Here is a 17548-nt window from a genome sequence, read left to right on the forward strand (position 1 = left end):
CAAGGAGAATGAGGGACAGCTTGACTTTGTGCACGCACACAGAGCGTGTCTTATGTAAAAGCTTGATCAAAAGAATAAATGGCAGGCTTAGTTTTTGAAATAGCTGGCGTTATCTCTTGCATGAGTGAGATCCAGGCTGTCAGCGAATGCCTATCAGAGACTTGTTTTCCTTACTCATGCCCATCATCTCACTATGGCTGTAGAAGAATGTGGATTTCATTGGGGTATCCAGGCTGTGTGGAAAGAGGGGATGTCAAGGCTTTGCACATCAAGGCCAGTTTGAGTCCTGGTCAGCTAAAGGTCTATTCAATGAAGACTTAATAATGTGGGGTGGAGAGGAACTCCTCAATCTGAGGTGACGTTTTAAGGGCTGCAGCAGCTTTGGGTGAAAGTGTTGCTCCTTTTGGGCACAGACTGGGAGAAGGGAGAGATGTGAAATATGGGAAAATTAGTTGCAGGAGGAAAGGAGGAAATTGCTGTCCATGTGCACTGTGGTTTGAATTGAAAGTTGTGGGTATAAATGATATCCAACCGATCTGAGGTAGGGTAGGATTCACCTGCAGGTATCTGCTGAGTCAGAGTGGGATTCAGTCGAATCCTGCCCAGTATGTCCATACCTTCACTAATCATCCATCTGCTTTACTGTCAATTGGCATGCCTAGACTGCCCCTCCGACTTGGGGTAGGTGTCTCCCAGGGATAGGATGGATCCTGTCCCAGAAGAGGACACGATCCCCTGTCCCTGTTGACTATAAAGGGGTCACAGGGTGACTAGCTCCCACACAGCATTTTACACCAGAGAGGTCTAAAGTGGTCTGGGATAAATCCTAAACCTATGCCTAAGGTCCAGCGCAGCAATTTTAGCACTTCATCTGTGCCCAGCTTCAGGTGCCTGATGAAGCAGGATAACATCTCCTAGGTAGGCAGAAAGGAGAACTACGGGACCCACACCATTCAAGATTACTAATGCGTGACTCTCTGTTATGTACACAAGATTGCAATCTCATGGCAAGTCTCAGCTGTTACAGAGGACATGAAGCTTATTCAAAGCATTGCTTCTCCCTGCCAGCCTCGCTTGACTCTTCCCTGAGCTGGTCCTTAACTGGATGGGTTTTGTTCAGAATCCAGTCTAAATGCTGTTTATATTTGATACAAGGAAGATAACGTACAGTTTGAGTACTTCAAGCATTTTGGCCTATGTTATCTCCCTGCCTCCTCCGTTTTGGGATGTTTCAGATATGTTAGGAGAATATTGTCTGGCAGTGAAAATAGCACAGAGAAGTGAAATGGGATGAATGTGAGTGTGCTGCCTTTGCTCAGGGCTGTAGATCTCTCAGCAATATCTAGGCCAAATCATGGGCATCAAATGTGTTAGAGAGCTATGTGCACTACAAGCACAGAGCAAAACACCTACTCCAAATCCTCCAAAAAGTAGGAAATGTCTATAAAAAAAGCACAAGGGGATTTAATACCAACCAACCTTTGCAGACCAAAAGTCCACTAAAAGACCTTTGTAGACCAAAGGCTACTAACCAGATACGTTAGACCTTAGATACTTTATAAATTATATTTTCTGAATTACAGCTTTCCACCTAAGCAGGCTGCAAGGGGGAGTCCGAGAGAGAAGAGGCAAGGACTTCAGGGGGCACATTTCATTTCTGGCAGCTAGAACTGACCATGGGTTATAAGGTTGAGCTGATTCAGGTAACCACAGAGTAAAACAACCACAGAGTAACAAAATTAAGCTAAGGCTTAGATCTAGTCTGTCCGTAGACAGCTGGAAAAGGACAGTTGTTTTTAGGGTATGACACTAAACTGCTAATAGTCTTTGTGGTAATCCAGGCTCACCATTTCTTGTGGTACTGCCACTGGACATGGGGAAGTGATTATGCTCTTCCTGTTTGCAGCCATTTTTTATGTATTTGAAGGCTATTTTTGTGCCGACGGTTAGTCTACTTTTCTTTAGACTAAATAGTCTTAACTCTTCCAGTCTTTCCTCATAGGTCATGTTTCATAAACTTGAGGGATTCTAGTCGCTCTTATGTGTGTGCTTTCCAAGTGCTCTGCATCTTGCTTCAAGTGTAGTACCCAAACTGGACACAGTACTGCAGCAGAGGCTTTGCTTGGGCCAAGCAGAAGCCATCTCGCATCTTACAGACAAGCTCTTTTTATAAAGACTTGCTTTTTTTTTGCAACACAGTACAATCTATATGTCATGCATTGCCTGATCCCGAGAGGATCCTGGGTCCATCTACACAGACCTGATAGCTGACTAGAAGCTTGTGGAAATTTTTTTCTATTGAGTTTCCAGTAAGTTATTTAGAAAGGAGGAGGTAGATACTTTGAGGCAAAGGAGGGGATAGATTATAAAAACTTAACATTACTTGAGCAACAGTACCGGGTCAGACATAGCACTGAACTAATTTATGATCCTGTCTCTGCTAAGTGGCATGACAGAGACAGTAAGGCTGCAAAGATGTTGAGAGAAAAGGAAAAAAAAAAAAGAAATAAATCCATTTAGAAAATATTGCTGTTGGTAGAATTGAGTGAAAGCAGATGTAACCCAGTGAACTTCAGACCCTGAAGTAATGTTATTTCTTTCGTTTACTGAGAAAAGTGAGCAATGCCAGTGAAAAAAATCTCTGGCTCTAAAAATCACTTTGCATGACTCATGCATAATAGAAACGAGTCTTGTTTGGAAACAGCCTTTTCCTCATTGTTTCTTCTTCTTTTAAAGAGGTACTTAGGAGTCTTGCACAGCTAAAATATATTTCTTTGCTTCCTAGTTCCTCTCCCTTGTTCAGCAGTGCTTTTCCCTTCAGCATTATGAGCTATGACCATCTTGCTGCAAGGCTGTGTGAGCGAGCGGGCACAACATGGAAACCTGTTGCTGGACACAGATTTTTATTTTAAATGATCCAAGGTGGTAAAATTGTAAAGAACAGGTGCTTGAAAGCACTCAGATTCCTTAAATAAGGGTTCCCACTCATTCTTTTGATTAAAATGCTGGAAGTTTTTGGAAATTATCTAATTTCTCCCAGTTGAGCAGTTAGCCTTCACCCAGTCCCTCTTGTACTGAAAGCAGTGGCCGACTTGTCACCACCAGGTCAAGGCAGAGCCTTGCACCTTGCAAGCTCACCTTCTGCTTTCCTAATCATCTGCTTCCGTCAAGCTGTCTGATGTATATTGGGAGGCTGTGGCCTATGTGCTTTGCCAAGAGCTCTCTGCCTGCCCCGTGCCCCAGCCGCTGCACGCAGGGCTCTCTTTCCTTGGCTGCAAGTGTTCTGTCTCCTTGCAAACTGTTGCCAGGAAGGAGGAGTGCAAGAGAAAGCCGGTGCTGTCTCCCTGACTCTCCTTTCTCTGGGGCACATCTGAGTCTTGCACACTCAGATCTTGCTGATCAACTGCAAATCCTATCCGCTGGCCCAGACAACCGGTGGTGCCTTACTCTGCCCTGGGCTTGCCTTTAGGTCTCCGCAGTGACTGGAGCAATGACCACACTGCAGCACAACTAGCGAGTGAACTTAGGAAGTCCTCAAATATTTGCATATTATTGCAAACATAAAAATAATAATAAAAATCTGTGGGATGTGGGGTGGTGTGGAGTATCTCTTATCAACAGGCTCCACAAAAGCTCCTTCTTTTGTTTATAAGGAACTGCAGCCCAGAGATGCCTGGATTTGCAGACAGGAAGGGTGAGGGGGGAAAACATCCCCACTTGTTTTCTCCTTTGAGCAACAACATTTCTCTTAACCTTAACCAAAGAAGGTAGCAAAGCCACTTGGCAAACAGGCTCGTGTTAAGTACCTTGGCTGGAAATGTTTATGCTTGTTCCTGTTAACACACACAGCGCTCTGCTCCGTGCGTGCCGAGGGGAGGGAAGGGAAGGACTCGCCACCCCACGCAGCCATCCCCCTCGCATCCATCGCACCCCTGCACCGTGTGTCCGGGCAGGAGTTCACCCACAGATGGTAACTGCTGCCTGCAGGGAGGGATGCGGGCTTTGGCTGCCCGTCTCTCCTCCTGCAAAGCACGGCCCCTTGAGAGGGACCACCACCACCCCCCCCCAGGCCCGGGGAGCTTGGCTGCTCAGCAGTGAGTTAGCTGAGTCGTGGTTTGGGGGTGTCTGCACCCCCAGTGAAGGCCAGGCCGAAGTAAGGTGTGGCAGTGCAGGATTGCTAGCCACAGAGACCCAACTGGCCATTGACCCTCTGAGAGTGAGCCCTGTCTTGTACCGCAGTCTGGAAAGCAGCCGAGAGCACAGAGCTGGAGAAGCACGGCCCCTTCGCTCCCTGCTATACCCCTGCACTGAACCTCACCATCTCCAACCACTCTGCGTCTCATTTGCTTTAGGGGAAGGTGGCTCTACCGTATGTGGCCTCCTGCTCCCTCAGGGACACACATTTCCAGCTGTAGATTATTTCTTTGCTTTTGACTATCCCACCTTGTACCTCAGCTGGGCTCCCTGCACCTTCTGGAAAGATGTACCCATCTCAAACACCTACACAGAGGCAGCGGTACCGTGATGGTCCTTCTGCAGCCTGTGCTATTGGACTCCAGTGTTTGCCAGAAACGCAAGAGGAGCCCTGTGGCAGTCTCAGCTGGAGATGCCCTTGGGAGAATAGGGCTGAGGGAGAAAAGCAAAGAAGATGAAGGCTGTGGGGTTGGCAAGGGATGTGCAGGATGGCCATGCTGTGGTCACGGTGCCACAGGCAGTGACCTCCCTAGCAGACCTTGGTGAGTGGTGCCAGCCCACGGGTGCTTGCTCAGCTTCTGGGACTGCGGGGAGAGAAGCCCTGGCTGCTGTCAGCTGGCTGGGACGGCAGCGAGTCTTTCTGACTCAGCAGGAATTGACCCAAATCCCTGGCAGAGAGGAAAATAAATTTTCTGCCTTCCACTCATACTCTGTCCCTGACTGCGGTGGGTGCCCTTGTTTTAAAAGTCAAGGTCCAGGGCTCTGACTAGGACGCTGGGTGACTTCTCAGCTGGTGTGTTTTTCTGGTCAGGTCGCATCACTTTGGGATTTCAACAAATCCCACCTCTGGGTACAGCCAATGTGGAGATTTTGTAGCCTCGCAAGATGACACCCAGCTCAACAGGAAAGCTGAAGAAACTTGGGCTTTTGCACCGAAAGGATGTCTTCACCGGGAGCTTCAATCTGAATGAGGATGCACTCATGAGGGGCAAAAGCCCTGTTGGGTCCCAGCCCTGCACCAAGCCAGGCAGATAGGTCGGCTCGAAGGGGACCTGAGCCTTGCTGCACACAGATGCTCAAGAGTTACTGACACTTTAAAATGCTGAATTTCTGTGAAGATTAAATGCAAACCACCGAGCTTCTAGAGACAATATTAAGTAATCATGATACTGGAAATTTTGCAATAGCCTCTGAGTAAAGCAAAACTACTTGCGGCATGAAGATGTTGAAAGGTGGTGTAAATTAAAGTAAAATTGTCTATTGCGTTGGTTTTTCTGGGATATAATGGTATCATCTGTTTTGTAAGCTGGAACATTTCCATTTTCCATTATACTTTGGAAAAGCCAGATGCCATTAATGATTATTTAGTTAATTAAATTACCTCTTTTCCCCATTTTGTGAGATAACTACTTCTGTTATTAACAAAAGGCTGACTCAGGGCCCAGTACGTGGTGTGATGCTTGCTTGGGATGGGATGCCAGCCTGGGGCAGCAGCTTGGGCTCATGGTGGACTTGCAGTGGAGAAGCTGTTTATACCTCCAGAGAGTCCTGTTCTCCTGGTCACCCAATTAAACACTGCATGGAGATACAGTTAGTGAGGCACTTTCACTGTTTCTTAGTGGCTTGGGTTTGTGTTTCTGCTTTTGTTGCTTACAGGATGAAATATCAATAGAAAGGCTTTTATGTGACATTCTGTGTTATTGTTTAGAAATTCATTTGTGAAGAAGGAAAAGGCAGTCTCCAAATAACAGAAGATTTTGGCGGATTTCCATCTGCAGCAGAAATTTAGAACTTCTGAGCTCCCATTTCCTTTGGAAATACGAATCAGTATGCGTTGTCCTGAATATGAGCCCAAGACACATTTTTGTGTCTGACTGGTACCTGCAGAAGAGTAGGCTCACGTCTTAGCTGGATACAAAAATAATAGCAGGTATAAAAATTGGTAGAGTGGACCTGGTAGAAAACCAGTATATATTATTATGAAAGCAAATTCGTGAGAATCTTCAAGTATTCAGTTTTCCTTCTCATTTTGACTGTCAGGTTGCGTAATTGTACCCTTTCAAATACTAGTAGAGTCTGTGTAATTAACTTTTGGGAAAATGGGGGGCTAGAAGGGAAATTTTGGAGTCTAACCTAAAATAATCTTATCAAATACGATTCATGACATATCCAGTTGATGGTGTGCAGTATTAAAATCTACCACATGGAAGTCTTGATTTATGGAAAACTGTTCAATAGCACAACATAAATCTTAGCTCAAGATGTGGAATTTAAAAATTCTATCTTTAAGCGGGTTATCCTGAGGACGTGTTTCACTAGAGTGTGGTTAATTACCTCCAGACTAACATATGTTTTCTTTAGAAAAGTTAAAACAGTAAAAAAGAAACATAACTGTAAAACGATCACATCAGTAGACTGTTGAGCATGGTCATTAGAAGTCTTCAATGCCTCTGCTCTTTTAACTGTTCCAGATCCTTTTTTAGAAATTTAAAGGGCAAATGTCTGGGTGACCAGTACAAGGTATTTAAGGTGAGAGATGAACAAAATATTCTCAGGAGACTTTGCATGTGCCTGAATTTCAATATGTGCTTTGCCAAATTAAGACCATAAATAGATTTTTAAATATTTGGGCAGGCAACAGCCCATGCTCCCAGCATCCCATAAAAGGTCACTGTAGGGGCAGAACAAGAATCTGGCTTTCCAGCTTTCTCTCCAGGCCAACACATTTGCTCATCCTCTGTAAGTCCTGTCCCTGGCATGAAGTAGATATACGGCCATCTTGTTCTATGGGTCCATCCTATTTAGCCACCATCCTTGTTCTTGAGTCACCTCAGCTAGCTAAATGCCAGTTCGCAGGGTCTACACTAACAGATTTTGGTAAATGTCCGCTCGGTGTTGTTGGCTATCTGTGCCACCTCATCAAGACTCTTTTTGGCATCTCTTGTTCTGTTTCCTTTGACCCTGGTTTCATGCCTTTCTATTCATTTCTCTCCGACAGAAAGCATCCCCTGGAACAGAAAGACTTTGCTGGCTTATTATTAACAGTGAAACTAATGAAGGTTTAAATGCTTGGCTTTGTGACTTGAATTTTGTTTTGAATATATGTGTGTTTAAAAAAAAAGGAAAGTAATAAAATCCAGGAAGATTTTAATGACACAAAACCATTATTAAACCCTGAATACCATCAAAAGGGAGGTGCTGCTTCTTCACTTCAATAGTGAAATGTCATCGGAAGTGCCCCTTTCCTCACGAGGTACCCCACTGCCAGGCCTGTCCATCTCATACGTTCAGCTTGGGACCTTTCTCAGCTGCCCAACTTCCAGGCCTCTGCCTCACCTCCTGTGCCCCTGGCTGCTCACCCCCATGCTGAGATCATTTGGTCAGCAGGTCCATGAGCTGCTGCATGGCTGTGCTGGGCAAATGAGGCCATGGACTGAGAGGCACAGAGTGGGAAAAGAAAGTGCCCTTGCACATAAGAAAGCCTTGCTTTAAGGCTCAGCCGCCTGAGCTGATGCGCTCTCTCCTGTGGTAGGAAATGCATCCCTGGAGAGGAGAGCCATGCAGGAGCACTGGCCTTCACTGTCTCGTCTGTAGAGAGAAGACTGAGTGGATCACAGGCATCTGCTGGGCACAGCCAGAGGTCCCTCACAGTACTGGCACCAGGGCTGAGTCAAGGAATAAGTGCCCTGAAAAAGTGGGAATCTGAAACCCTCAGTAACAGCCCTGGTAACACCTCTGCTCCAACCATTTGATCTCATTTGAATCAGTGAAACACCCAAGAGGATACATTGATCAGCCTCTAAACCACCAGAAAGCCCCATGGCACCCACTCCAGGAAAGGCTTGTAAAGGTAACCGGACATTGTAGGACTTGATGCATGTGGGATATGGAGAGGAATCCCATGTGCAAGCTCCACTAAAACGGCTTTGCTCATCTGGCATCTTGCTTAACATTGCAAAACTATGTGTAAGTACCATGAGACACGGAATAACACCTGCATTCAGGGATTTAATACTCCTATTGTCTGTGTAGTGATTTGTTTTGTCTACCAAATTGGCACTTAACTCACACCTGCCCAGGCAACTCCATGTGGTAGCCACAGCAGAGATTTTTTATGTACATAGATTTTTTTCTCTACAATTCCTCATCCCATTCCCATTGGCTACACGCACTTCCCCATACCCATTCCCAAGTTGTTTGCTGCTCAGCCTCTCTCCTCCCCCTTGCACCGCTCCCTGGAAATGTCATATGTGCTAGAAGGCTGAAGATTTAAAATCTTAAATCTCAGCAGTGTGAATTCCAAAATCATCAGCTTTAATGATTTGTACTTCAGTCTCCTTGTCTCACCGATCCGCCTACCACACCTGTTTTTGCCAAGTCTCCTCTCCCCTGCTGCTGCAGGGACTTTAAAAAATGAAATGGATTGTATCTCTGTAACTTTGAATGAAGCTCTGATTGTAGCATGACTGCTAAAAAAATTAGAAGAGGTACATTGGCCCTAGGCTCCTCAGTGCACGCTACAGGGAAGCTCTCCTCACCCGCCTCAGCGCTCGCAAGGCAGACCAGGGTACAAAACCTGTTTGAACAGAGGTATTTTAAGACATTGGCTGCATACCAATTACTGCTGAGTCCTATTCATTTTGCAGTACACTCTCTGCTGCTATGTAGGAGTAATCAAAGAAAGCTAAAAGCAAAGCAGAGATAACAATCTATCCTGGCATGAGTATTAGAAGATGAAACAGCTTTGTTATTAATGCCCCAATAACAAGCTTTGCATTCCCATCCTTGCACCAGCTGCATGGGAACCGTGCTAGCAGACAGCAGCACTTTGCACCTTCCAGATTTCCTCACTGATTTTCTGCAAACAACGACCACCTCTGGGGGACTGTCCGCCAGGCAAAAATCTGTAAGGATGACTGAAGAGAAGCACAAGCAGCATTACTCTTGTCCAGGTCTTGACAAAAGTGAAAAAGCTCTCAGCACCATAACCTCTGCCCTTGTATAGAGGTGGGAAGATATAAAGCTTATAGCACAAGAGGATTGCAGAGATGCTGTCAAATTGCCAGGTGTAAACAAGAGCTAAAAAGGAGGGCTGGTCTGCAATGCCTTGTGTTTTCCTGGAATCCTGCAGATTTTAAAGCAGTGTCAGAGTCTGTCCTTTGTAACCTGCCATTAGCTTCTCCTCCAAAACTGGCAGCTGGCTGGGAAAGCCTCCACCCTCAGTGTTTCCCAGCTGGCCCTGTGCAGTCTAGTCCTGCAGTTCTTGGATTCCCTTTGTGTATCTGTCTGGCTGCAGGTCCCCCAGTAGGCACACCTCTTCCCAGTCTGCCCCATAGCTCTGGACTATTCTGGTTCAAGTAATTGGCCAGAGCCAGACAATCTTCATAGTAAATAGTGATTCATTGTGGTTTAGATTCATGAATTTTCAGAGCTTATAGATTAAAATCTTGGAAACAAAGAGCTCGAAAAGAAAATAAAATTTGGCAGCAGGATTTCTTGTGAACCACTTCAAAATCTCTAACCTACGTTTGAGCTCTGAGATCCAAAAATCCAGGTTTCACAGAGTTGTCTCTTGGGGGACTCCATGGCTCTGAACGCTTCCTCTGGAACTCACCACCCCCACGGAAGCCCTGGGTTTTGCTCTGGATCTACTGCAAAGCTGCTGCTGGAGCTCCCTGGGGGAAAATCTCTTGGATACTTGGGAGTTAGCCCCCTCCTTCAGTTTGTACCTGTTCTGCCAGGGGCTGCTATGTCAAACGTGGCTCTCTGCTTCATGAATGGCTCTGCTGCAAATGGTTCAATTCCTTCCCTTACTTGAAACCACCCTACAAAGACCCGTTATTCCTCAGACTAACTCCTGCCTAGGCTGAACTGTTTGATTTACTTTCTTCTTTCACTTTTGGGGGTGGGGGGAGGGGAGAGGATGGGCAATAATATACAATATATAACAGATTCCAGAAACATGGAACTGTAACTTTGTTGTAACTTTGAAATTGTATATTGTCACAACATCTCATGACCTCTAGTGCATTACCAGCTTTCTCTAGGGACCAAACATGCATTTCAGGCTATCTTGTTTGAGCAGAGAGCAGACCCAGTCATCTAATGTCAGAACGGAGGACATGAGCTTGGAAAGAGGCTTGCTACAATGGAGAGGCAAACTGTGAGAGCTCAGAACCTTTTGTTGCCAAGATTTAACACCCTATTTCTCTGCATACACAAAAGTCTCCATGCTGGAATCAGCATTTCAATTGTTCAAACAGTGACTGTCGGGGTTTAACCCCAGCCGACCACTAAGCCCCACCCAGCCACTCGCTCACTCCATCCCCGTGGGAGGGGGGAGAGAATTGGAAGAGTAAAAGTGAGAAAATTTGTGGGCTGAAGTAAAGACAGTTTCATAGGTAAAGCCAAAGCCATGCATGCAAGCAAGTAAAACAAGGAATTCATTCACTGCTTCCCATGGGCAGGCAGGTGTTCAGCCATCTCCAGGAAAGCAGGGCTCCATCACGCGTAATGGTTACTGGGGAAGACAAACGCCATCACTCTGCACGTCTCCCCATTCCTTCTTCTTTCCCCAGCTTTACATGCTGAGCATGACGCCATATGGTATGGAATAGCCCTTTGGCCAGTTGGGGTCAGCTGTCCCAGCCATGTCCCCTCCCAGCTTCTTGTGCCCCCCCAGCCTCCTCGCTGGTGGGGTGGGGTGAGGAGCAGAAAAGGCCTTGACTCTGTGCAAGCACTGCTCAGCAATAACAAAAGCATCCCTGTGTTACCAACACTGTTTCCAGCACAAATCCAAAACACAGCCCCATACTGGCTACTATGAAGAAAATTAACTCTATCCCAGCCAAAACCAGCACAGTGACCCTTCTGCCTACTGAGAAATGGAGAGTACTTTGGAATTAAGCCATAAAACTCTGAGAGAAATTCTGCCCATGTCTCATGGTCACCATTCTCAAATTTGCGCTACTGATCCTAGCGGATATTTCTTTTTATATTGATGCAACTTTGCCAATGCTGTTTTGACTTTGTTTTTCTAAATCAGCAAATGGATGTTGTACTCGTTGGGCAGAAAACCTTAACGGAGGGGTGGCTCCATCTGTGGAGCACAAATCAACCCCACCTCCCTCCAGTTAGCATTTTTCCTAGAAGGATTTGCTTGCTGCAGAAAAGTTCTTAGACGCAGTTATCCTCCAACCTCAGTATCGGACCCCCGTGACTCTGTCCCTTTGACCACCTGGAGTATCCATCAGCAGAGTCCTCTGCAGCTGGCCATCAGTCTGAAGAAAGCCTCCCCGATGGATTTCTCCCTTCCTGCTGATGGCTGCGGCCATTCGCCCCTGACTGACGGCCCGGCCCTCTCCCCTTTTGACCCCCCAAAAGCACGCTCGGCTGCTGCTTTGCCATGGCTCTGGGTGCAGCTAAACCGCTCCTCTCCTGTGGCCGCTCTCCCAGGGGAAGCCGGGGGCGAGGTACGCTGCCTTTCCAGGACCAGAGGGAGCTTCTTGCGCCCACCCGGGCGGCGCGGCACCGCCCCCGGGCACGGCCGGGGCTGCCCCGGGGCCGCGCCTGCAGCACCATGGAGAGAGGAGCGCGCTCGCCTCCGGCGGCCGGGGGCGCGCAGCGAGCGGGCAGGGAGCGGGCAGTGGACGGGGAGCGGGCAGCGAGCGGGAGGGGAGCGGGCAGGGAGCGGGCAGTGGTCGGGGAGCGGGCAGGGAGCGGGAGGGGAGCGGGCAGTGGACGGGGAGCGGGCAGGGAGCGGGAAGGGAGCGGGCAGGGAGCGGGCAGTGGACGGGGAGCGGGCAGCGAGCGGGAGGGGAGCGGGCAGGGAGCGGGAGGGGAGCGGGCAGGGAGCGGGCAGCGAGCGGGAGGGGAGCGGGCAGGGAGCGGGCTGCGGGCGCCGGGCAGGGAGCAGGCAGGGCGCGGGGGTCTGGCAGGCAGCGGGGAGCAGGAGCGCAGTGTCTGGCCCCAGCCCTCACTCAGCCTGCCCCCCATGTAACCCCCCTTGTGATGAGCACGGAGCAGTGGCGTTGGGCGCTGGGGCATTTATCACTAAGTTCCCTCCTCATAGGCTCGGAGAAGCCTGGCCTTGGCTGCCACACGGATATCTGGCTGGCTCGCTGTCGACTGGCAGTAATCAACTGGCTAGTGTGTTTTCCCTGGCAGTAAGGTTCTGTCTGGTGAGGGAAACTCTCGTGTCAGTCCTTTCCCGCTCTAGGGTGAGCCCTCTGGGAAAGTTGCTAGTGTCACCCCGAAGCGTGGCTGGCGTTGCTCTCCCCGCCCAGAGGAACTCAAATGGTGTTCGACTAAGCAAGGCTGCTCTGGGTACAGGTGCTGCCATAGCAGTTGCCTTGTTTCAGCTTCCTTCCACCTCTTAGCTATATTACAGTGGCAGCTTCATGAAACGGCAGCTCTGAATCTGTCTGCCGATGTGACCTAGAACACCTGGGCGTTGCCCTTTTCATATTGGCTACCATCAGCATAGCACTGCTTGCCCTGCCTGGCTCTATCAAAACAGGCACTGGCAAGACTAAAGGGATACCAGCAGAAGACCTGAGGCTCAAACAAGCAAAGGTTCAAGGAAGCACAATTCTTCTGCTTTCTGGTACACCTCTTCTACTTTCTGGTACACCTTCCATGCATGGCATGGAAAACCAGAGAGTGCAGAGGAGTCGTGAAACACCTAGCCACAGGCTAGGCATGCCAAATGCTGAACCAATTATTTGAAGAAGCCCTGATGGACTAGGGAGGTGTCATAGGAAAGGGATGTGGGCACAATTCAGTTTGCTAGTTACACTTATGGTTTTTTATGTGACTGAGACAGCTCTCTCTAGCATCACCAAAAGCAAAATACTTAAATAAAGTATCTAAGCAGCGCTAGCATAGACAACTAAAAGCTAGTTCTTGTCCAATCTGGAGAATAATTCTTGGAGAATAGTTCTTGTCCAATCTGGACTTTAAGAATTCAGGATGATAAACATGAGAGGAATGAGAAGAGAGGCAACCACTGCCTGTGGAGCACTAAGGAGTTAGCAGGAGATGGGGTGGGTAGAAACTGCTATAAAAAGTGAGTATCTTTCTGAAGTCCACAACAGCACTGACTCTAGCGGAGTTAGGAGCTTTAGTTCCCAGGCTCACCCTTTGAAGGTACTTTATGGGTCCTTCTTATTGATAAGGACTGAGAGGTTAATCAGAGGTTAGTGGCTTTGTTAAACAATATTGTCTCTCTGTTAGTTTTAATTTCTGGCATTTATTGACTGTGTGAGTTTATGCCTGTGTGTAATGGTCCCTTGGTTTTGATCATATAATTTCCATGAGTATATCTAGTGCACTGATAATCATAACCAAGTTAACTGAAGAGACAATGTTCCCAGATAACATTTAGCTTGAAGCTTGCTGTATTTGTGTCAGATCTGATGAATGACTTTGATGCATACTTCTCCAAAAGCAGTTGATTTAATAAAAGATATTGCTTTCTCCCCCATTGCCTTAAATGACTGTAGCTACAACGCTATTATTATTTGTGCTAAAGTAAGTATGTCGTACTCCTCCAGGATCTTTCATCTGAATGTTTCAGTCACTGCAGCGGAGTACACTGTGGCTGTACATGTGAATGTACACGAACATTTGACAACAGCCCAGCTAGCTTGGATACCGTTAGTGTGCCGTGCTAACCCAGACTTCCAGAAACATGAAACCTTCAAGATCTGTAGGTGGGCTGGGTTGCAGAAGCTGAGCTCTTATTGCCTTGGCTATGCTCCTATCAGCACAACTAGTCCTTTAGCTGAAAGTCAATTCTAGTATATATCTACATACTGCCAATGACCACAGGGTAATCCTGCTAAAAGAAAGACCTCTGGAGTCTGTTTTTTGTTTACTGTGGTTTAAATAGGAAAAAAAACCCCTTAAAACTTCATAGAGCTTATGGAGAAGCCTCTCCTGCAGAATCCCCCCAAAAGTGCAATCAAAACTTTAATGATCAAATGCATCTGCTTTGGAGTAGAAGTGACTTGTGTTATTTACTACTAATACTTTCTGTGGGGTAACCTGAAGATGGATAGGTAGGAATGGAGGCAGGAGCTTGCGTAACAGAGTTATCTTTGGCTGTAGGACAAATTACAAATAGATTCCATAAAATCATAAATGTGCAGAAGAAAAAGTTATATTGCCAGCCCACCCTGACATCAGTATGCCAATAATGATGATATGTTGAGGCTCTGAGGACAGAGATGGGAGTTCATTACTTCTTTAATCTGAGTGTTTTATTGTTTTACAATGTAGGACAGAGTGAGAGTACAAAGCTCCTTCCATGTTGAACTCTTGTTTTCCTTGGATTACCAGGAGTTTATGTTTAGCAGGTTTTCCAAACAAAATACTTCACTCTTTCCCGGTAGTGTTTATGCTACATGTAACATTACCCTTTGCTGGTGCGTGCACTGGCAGGTTAAAATTAGACTTCCTAAATGTCAGTACAGCAGCTTGCTACTCGCTTACTTTAACAAGAGCATGCTACTTTAATTTGTTGTAAATTTCTTGTCTATGTTACTAAACAGCAAATAAGCAAAATCTTACTCAGATGCTTAAGTATATATTTAAAGGATGCACACATAATGATGCGTATTTTGTTTATTCAAGTTTCAATCTGCCAGTGATCAAAATAATAGTAACAATACAAAGTGGCAAATGGATTACAGCTGACTATTCTGAAAGCAGCTTTTGTACTACTAATAATAGCGATAATGATAGTTTCTAGTTACTGAAGTTACATTGCTTTAAACAAATTTGATCATATGTGCCTGAGAAGAAGAGTTGGTTTTTTTCCTTTAAATCTTGGCGGAAATAATGCATAAATGGTGATTTGCAAAGATGTAATATTTGCTTTTAAAGCGTATGTGTGAGTTTCTATGCCTTTTAAGTAATTTTTGATAAACATCATTCTTTAAAAGTACAACTATTCTTATCCATTCACATCCCTCACATGTGATTTGTGATGGTTTGGAGCAGGACATGATAAAATGTGTACAAAAATGATGCTGAGTTTTATCTCAAAATCCTCTGTACGTGTAAGAGTCGATTTGTATGTCCCAGCATGCAGTCTGATGTGGCAGGGGCATGACAGGCAAGAAAAGGTATGGATCTGTAACATCCCCGTGTTTCCATGTTTCCATGTGTGTGCAAGGTGTGTGTGTGCGCCTATGACCCTGTTTATGTAATATGGTAACAACCGTGCAACAGTAGATTTTATATCTCGTTCAGCCACTGGCTGTTAATATCTTAGAATTGTGCTTCTTTCTGGTCTCGTAAAAGCTTTGGAAGACTGGCTCTGTCTAGTCTGGATTTCTTTTCTGCTTCCCTAAAATACCGGTGTCTTAATCCATTTTTTCCTACTCTAGGCTGACTCCATCTTGCTTGTGTGCTGCCCACATCCAGGAGAAAACAGTCCCTCTGCCCTTGCCCTCGTGAGTGCTTACACACAGTTTCACTGAAAACACTACCTTGCCTACTGTCTCAAGGCTTAACAACAAACAGAAACAAACCTCTTCATTTACTGCTTTATACACAGAGCAAAATAGACAACACATTGCGTAGCAGACTTTCAGATAGTCCCTGTCTCTGAGAAAACCTGATCCTGATATAAGGCAAGAAGACCCCATTTGTTTTTACGTTCTGATAGATGGCTTCCAAATCCAACGCTTTCCATTAAAATGGACATTGTGAAACAGTACACCTTTGATCTTTAAAGTTAAAATATTAGTCTGTGATACAGCAAGTATATACACGTGCACTTAATTTCCAGCATGTGAATATTTGCATAGTATTCATGGACGCGGTTCTTTGCTATCTAATTTCCTTAGATACTAAAAAGAGTACCGATAGCTGTCACAGACCTTGCTATCTTTCCTCCCCTCCCCATCCAGCAAGCAGGATGCTTATTTTTGCATGGAAAGTAGAGCGGGAAGACAGTTTAGTCCATCTCTCTGCTAACAGTGGTTTGTTACTGATAGCGTATTTACTGGAACTTTGTCCAGTATACTTATCGCATATTACCAACCACAAAGTAGAGCTTAGTGTCTTTCTTGGAATACATATCATTCCTACAAAGTTGTTTCTGATATTCTGCCTACAATATCCTTTACTTATATTCATCACAATGCTTTACTCATAATCTCTTGCACAAGCCAAAATAATCTTTTTTTCCTCAGGCTCACATCTTGCAATACACATAGCTCTCCGTATGTTCCAGTTAAATTAGACTTACTTACCTTCTACTTTGAAGATAGTAAGGTGAGGTCTGCAGTGAAAAGCACCCAGTGCGTTGCCGGCACAGTTCATCCAAAGACCCTGGAAAACCCAGGTAGCAGTGATAACAGATGATGCTCGACTAGTGACTTTCCACTCATTCGATGCAGTAGCAGCAATAGCAGCTCCCAGCCCACAGAAACAAAAGATAAAAGCTACAATCTGTATTCCTAGCATGTTTCTCTGTAACCCAGGGACTTAGTAATGCCACTGCGTGGAGAGAAAAGTACGTTAGTCATGTGAGTAAGCAAAAAGGCATAACATAAGCAAATTATACTTGAACAAGTTCAGTAACACTTGCTACAGAAAGTTAATGTGGCTGAAAGAAATTGTCATGCTTGAGTGATTTACGAAAGGCCCTAGGCATTACAAATGTTTAGAAAGAAAGTGAAGGTACAACTTTATGGGAGCTAATTACTAGTACTTACTTACTAATTTCTAATTGTAAAAATTAATTAAAATGTTTTCATATTTTTTCAATTAAGGTATTCCAGTTAATGCTTAATTTGTAGTTAATTGGAAACTTACAACCATTGCATCTAGCAAAATAAGTTCAGAGTCCAAACTGTACAGCGCTATTTAACAGATTACCGTAACATTTTAGAAGGATCACACAACACTTGAAAAATAAATTTTTAAAAGGCTGTGAAATTAATTCAGCCATAACTAGCCACCATACAAGCAGCTCTAAAACAGTAGCATCGTGGAGGCAGTGTCTGTGGCTGTATTTGTAGAATAGCAAATGTAGAGCAACAACAGAAAGAGCAAGTGGTCCCTGAGCAGTGGGGCAGCTGGAGCAGTCAGCAGAATGAACCTTGCGTAGCTCCCATTGAGACTTCTTCTTTGGTCAATGTAGAAAATTTACTGCTTCTTATGGTATGTCTGCTCTGCACGATGAACGTAGCACAGAAACATCTGTCCCACCACTGACTGAGCTCCTGCAACCTCATGCCATGAAAAATCCTCAAAGAATATCACTGATTTAATAAAATGTCATCTTTAAAGTAGTAGGCACTGACAGCACCACACTGAAACAGCTATTCTACTTCCAGTT

General features: G+C 45.6%; 1 protein-coding gene across 1 annotated transcript in view; it reads right to left on the reverse strand.

Annotated features, from left to right (window-relative positions):
* Positions 1-16527, reverse strand: part of CLDN10 (claudin 10) — a 64748-nt gene extending 48221 nt beyond the window's left edge. Inside the window, exon 1 of the mRNA XM_075491961.1 lies at positions 16458-16527. Coding sequence (XP_075348076.1) covers positions 16458-16527 — 70 coding nt within the window. The remainder of the gene's footprint in view (positions 1-16457) is intronic.
* Positions 16528-17548: the final 1021 nt, after the last annotated feature.

This window comes from Mycteria americana, chromosome 1, assembly GCF_035582795.1.
Source record: "Mycteria americana isolate JAX WOST 10 ecotype Jacksonville Zoo and Gardens chromosome 1, USCA_MyAme_1.0, whole genome shotgun sequence".
In the NCBI taxonomy this organism is placed as follows: Eukaryota; Metazoa; Chordata; class Aves; order Ciconiiformes; family Ciconiidae; genus Mycteria; species Mycteria americana.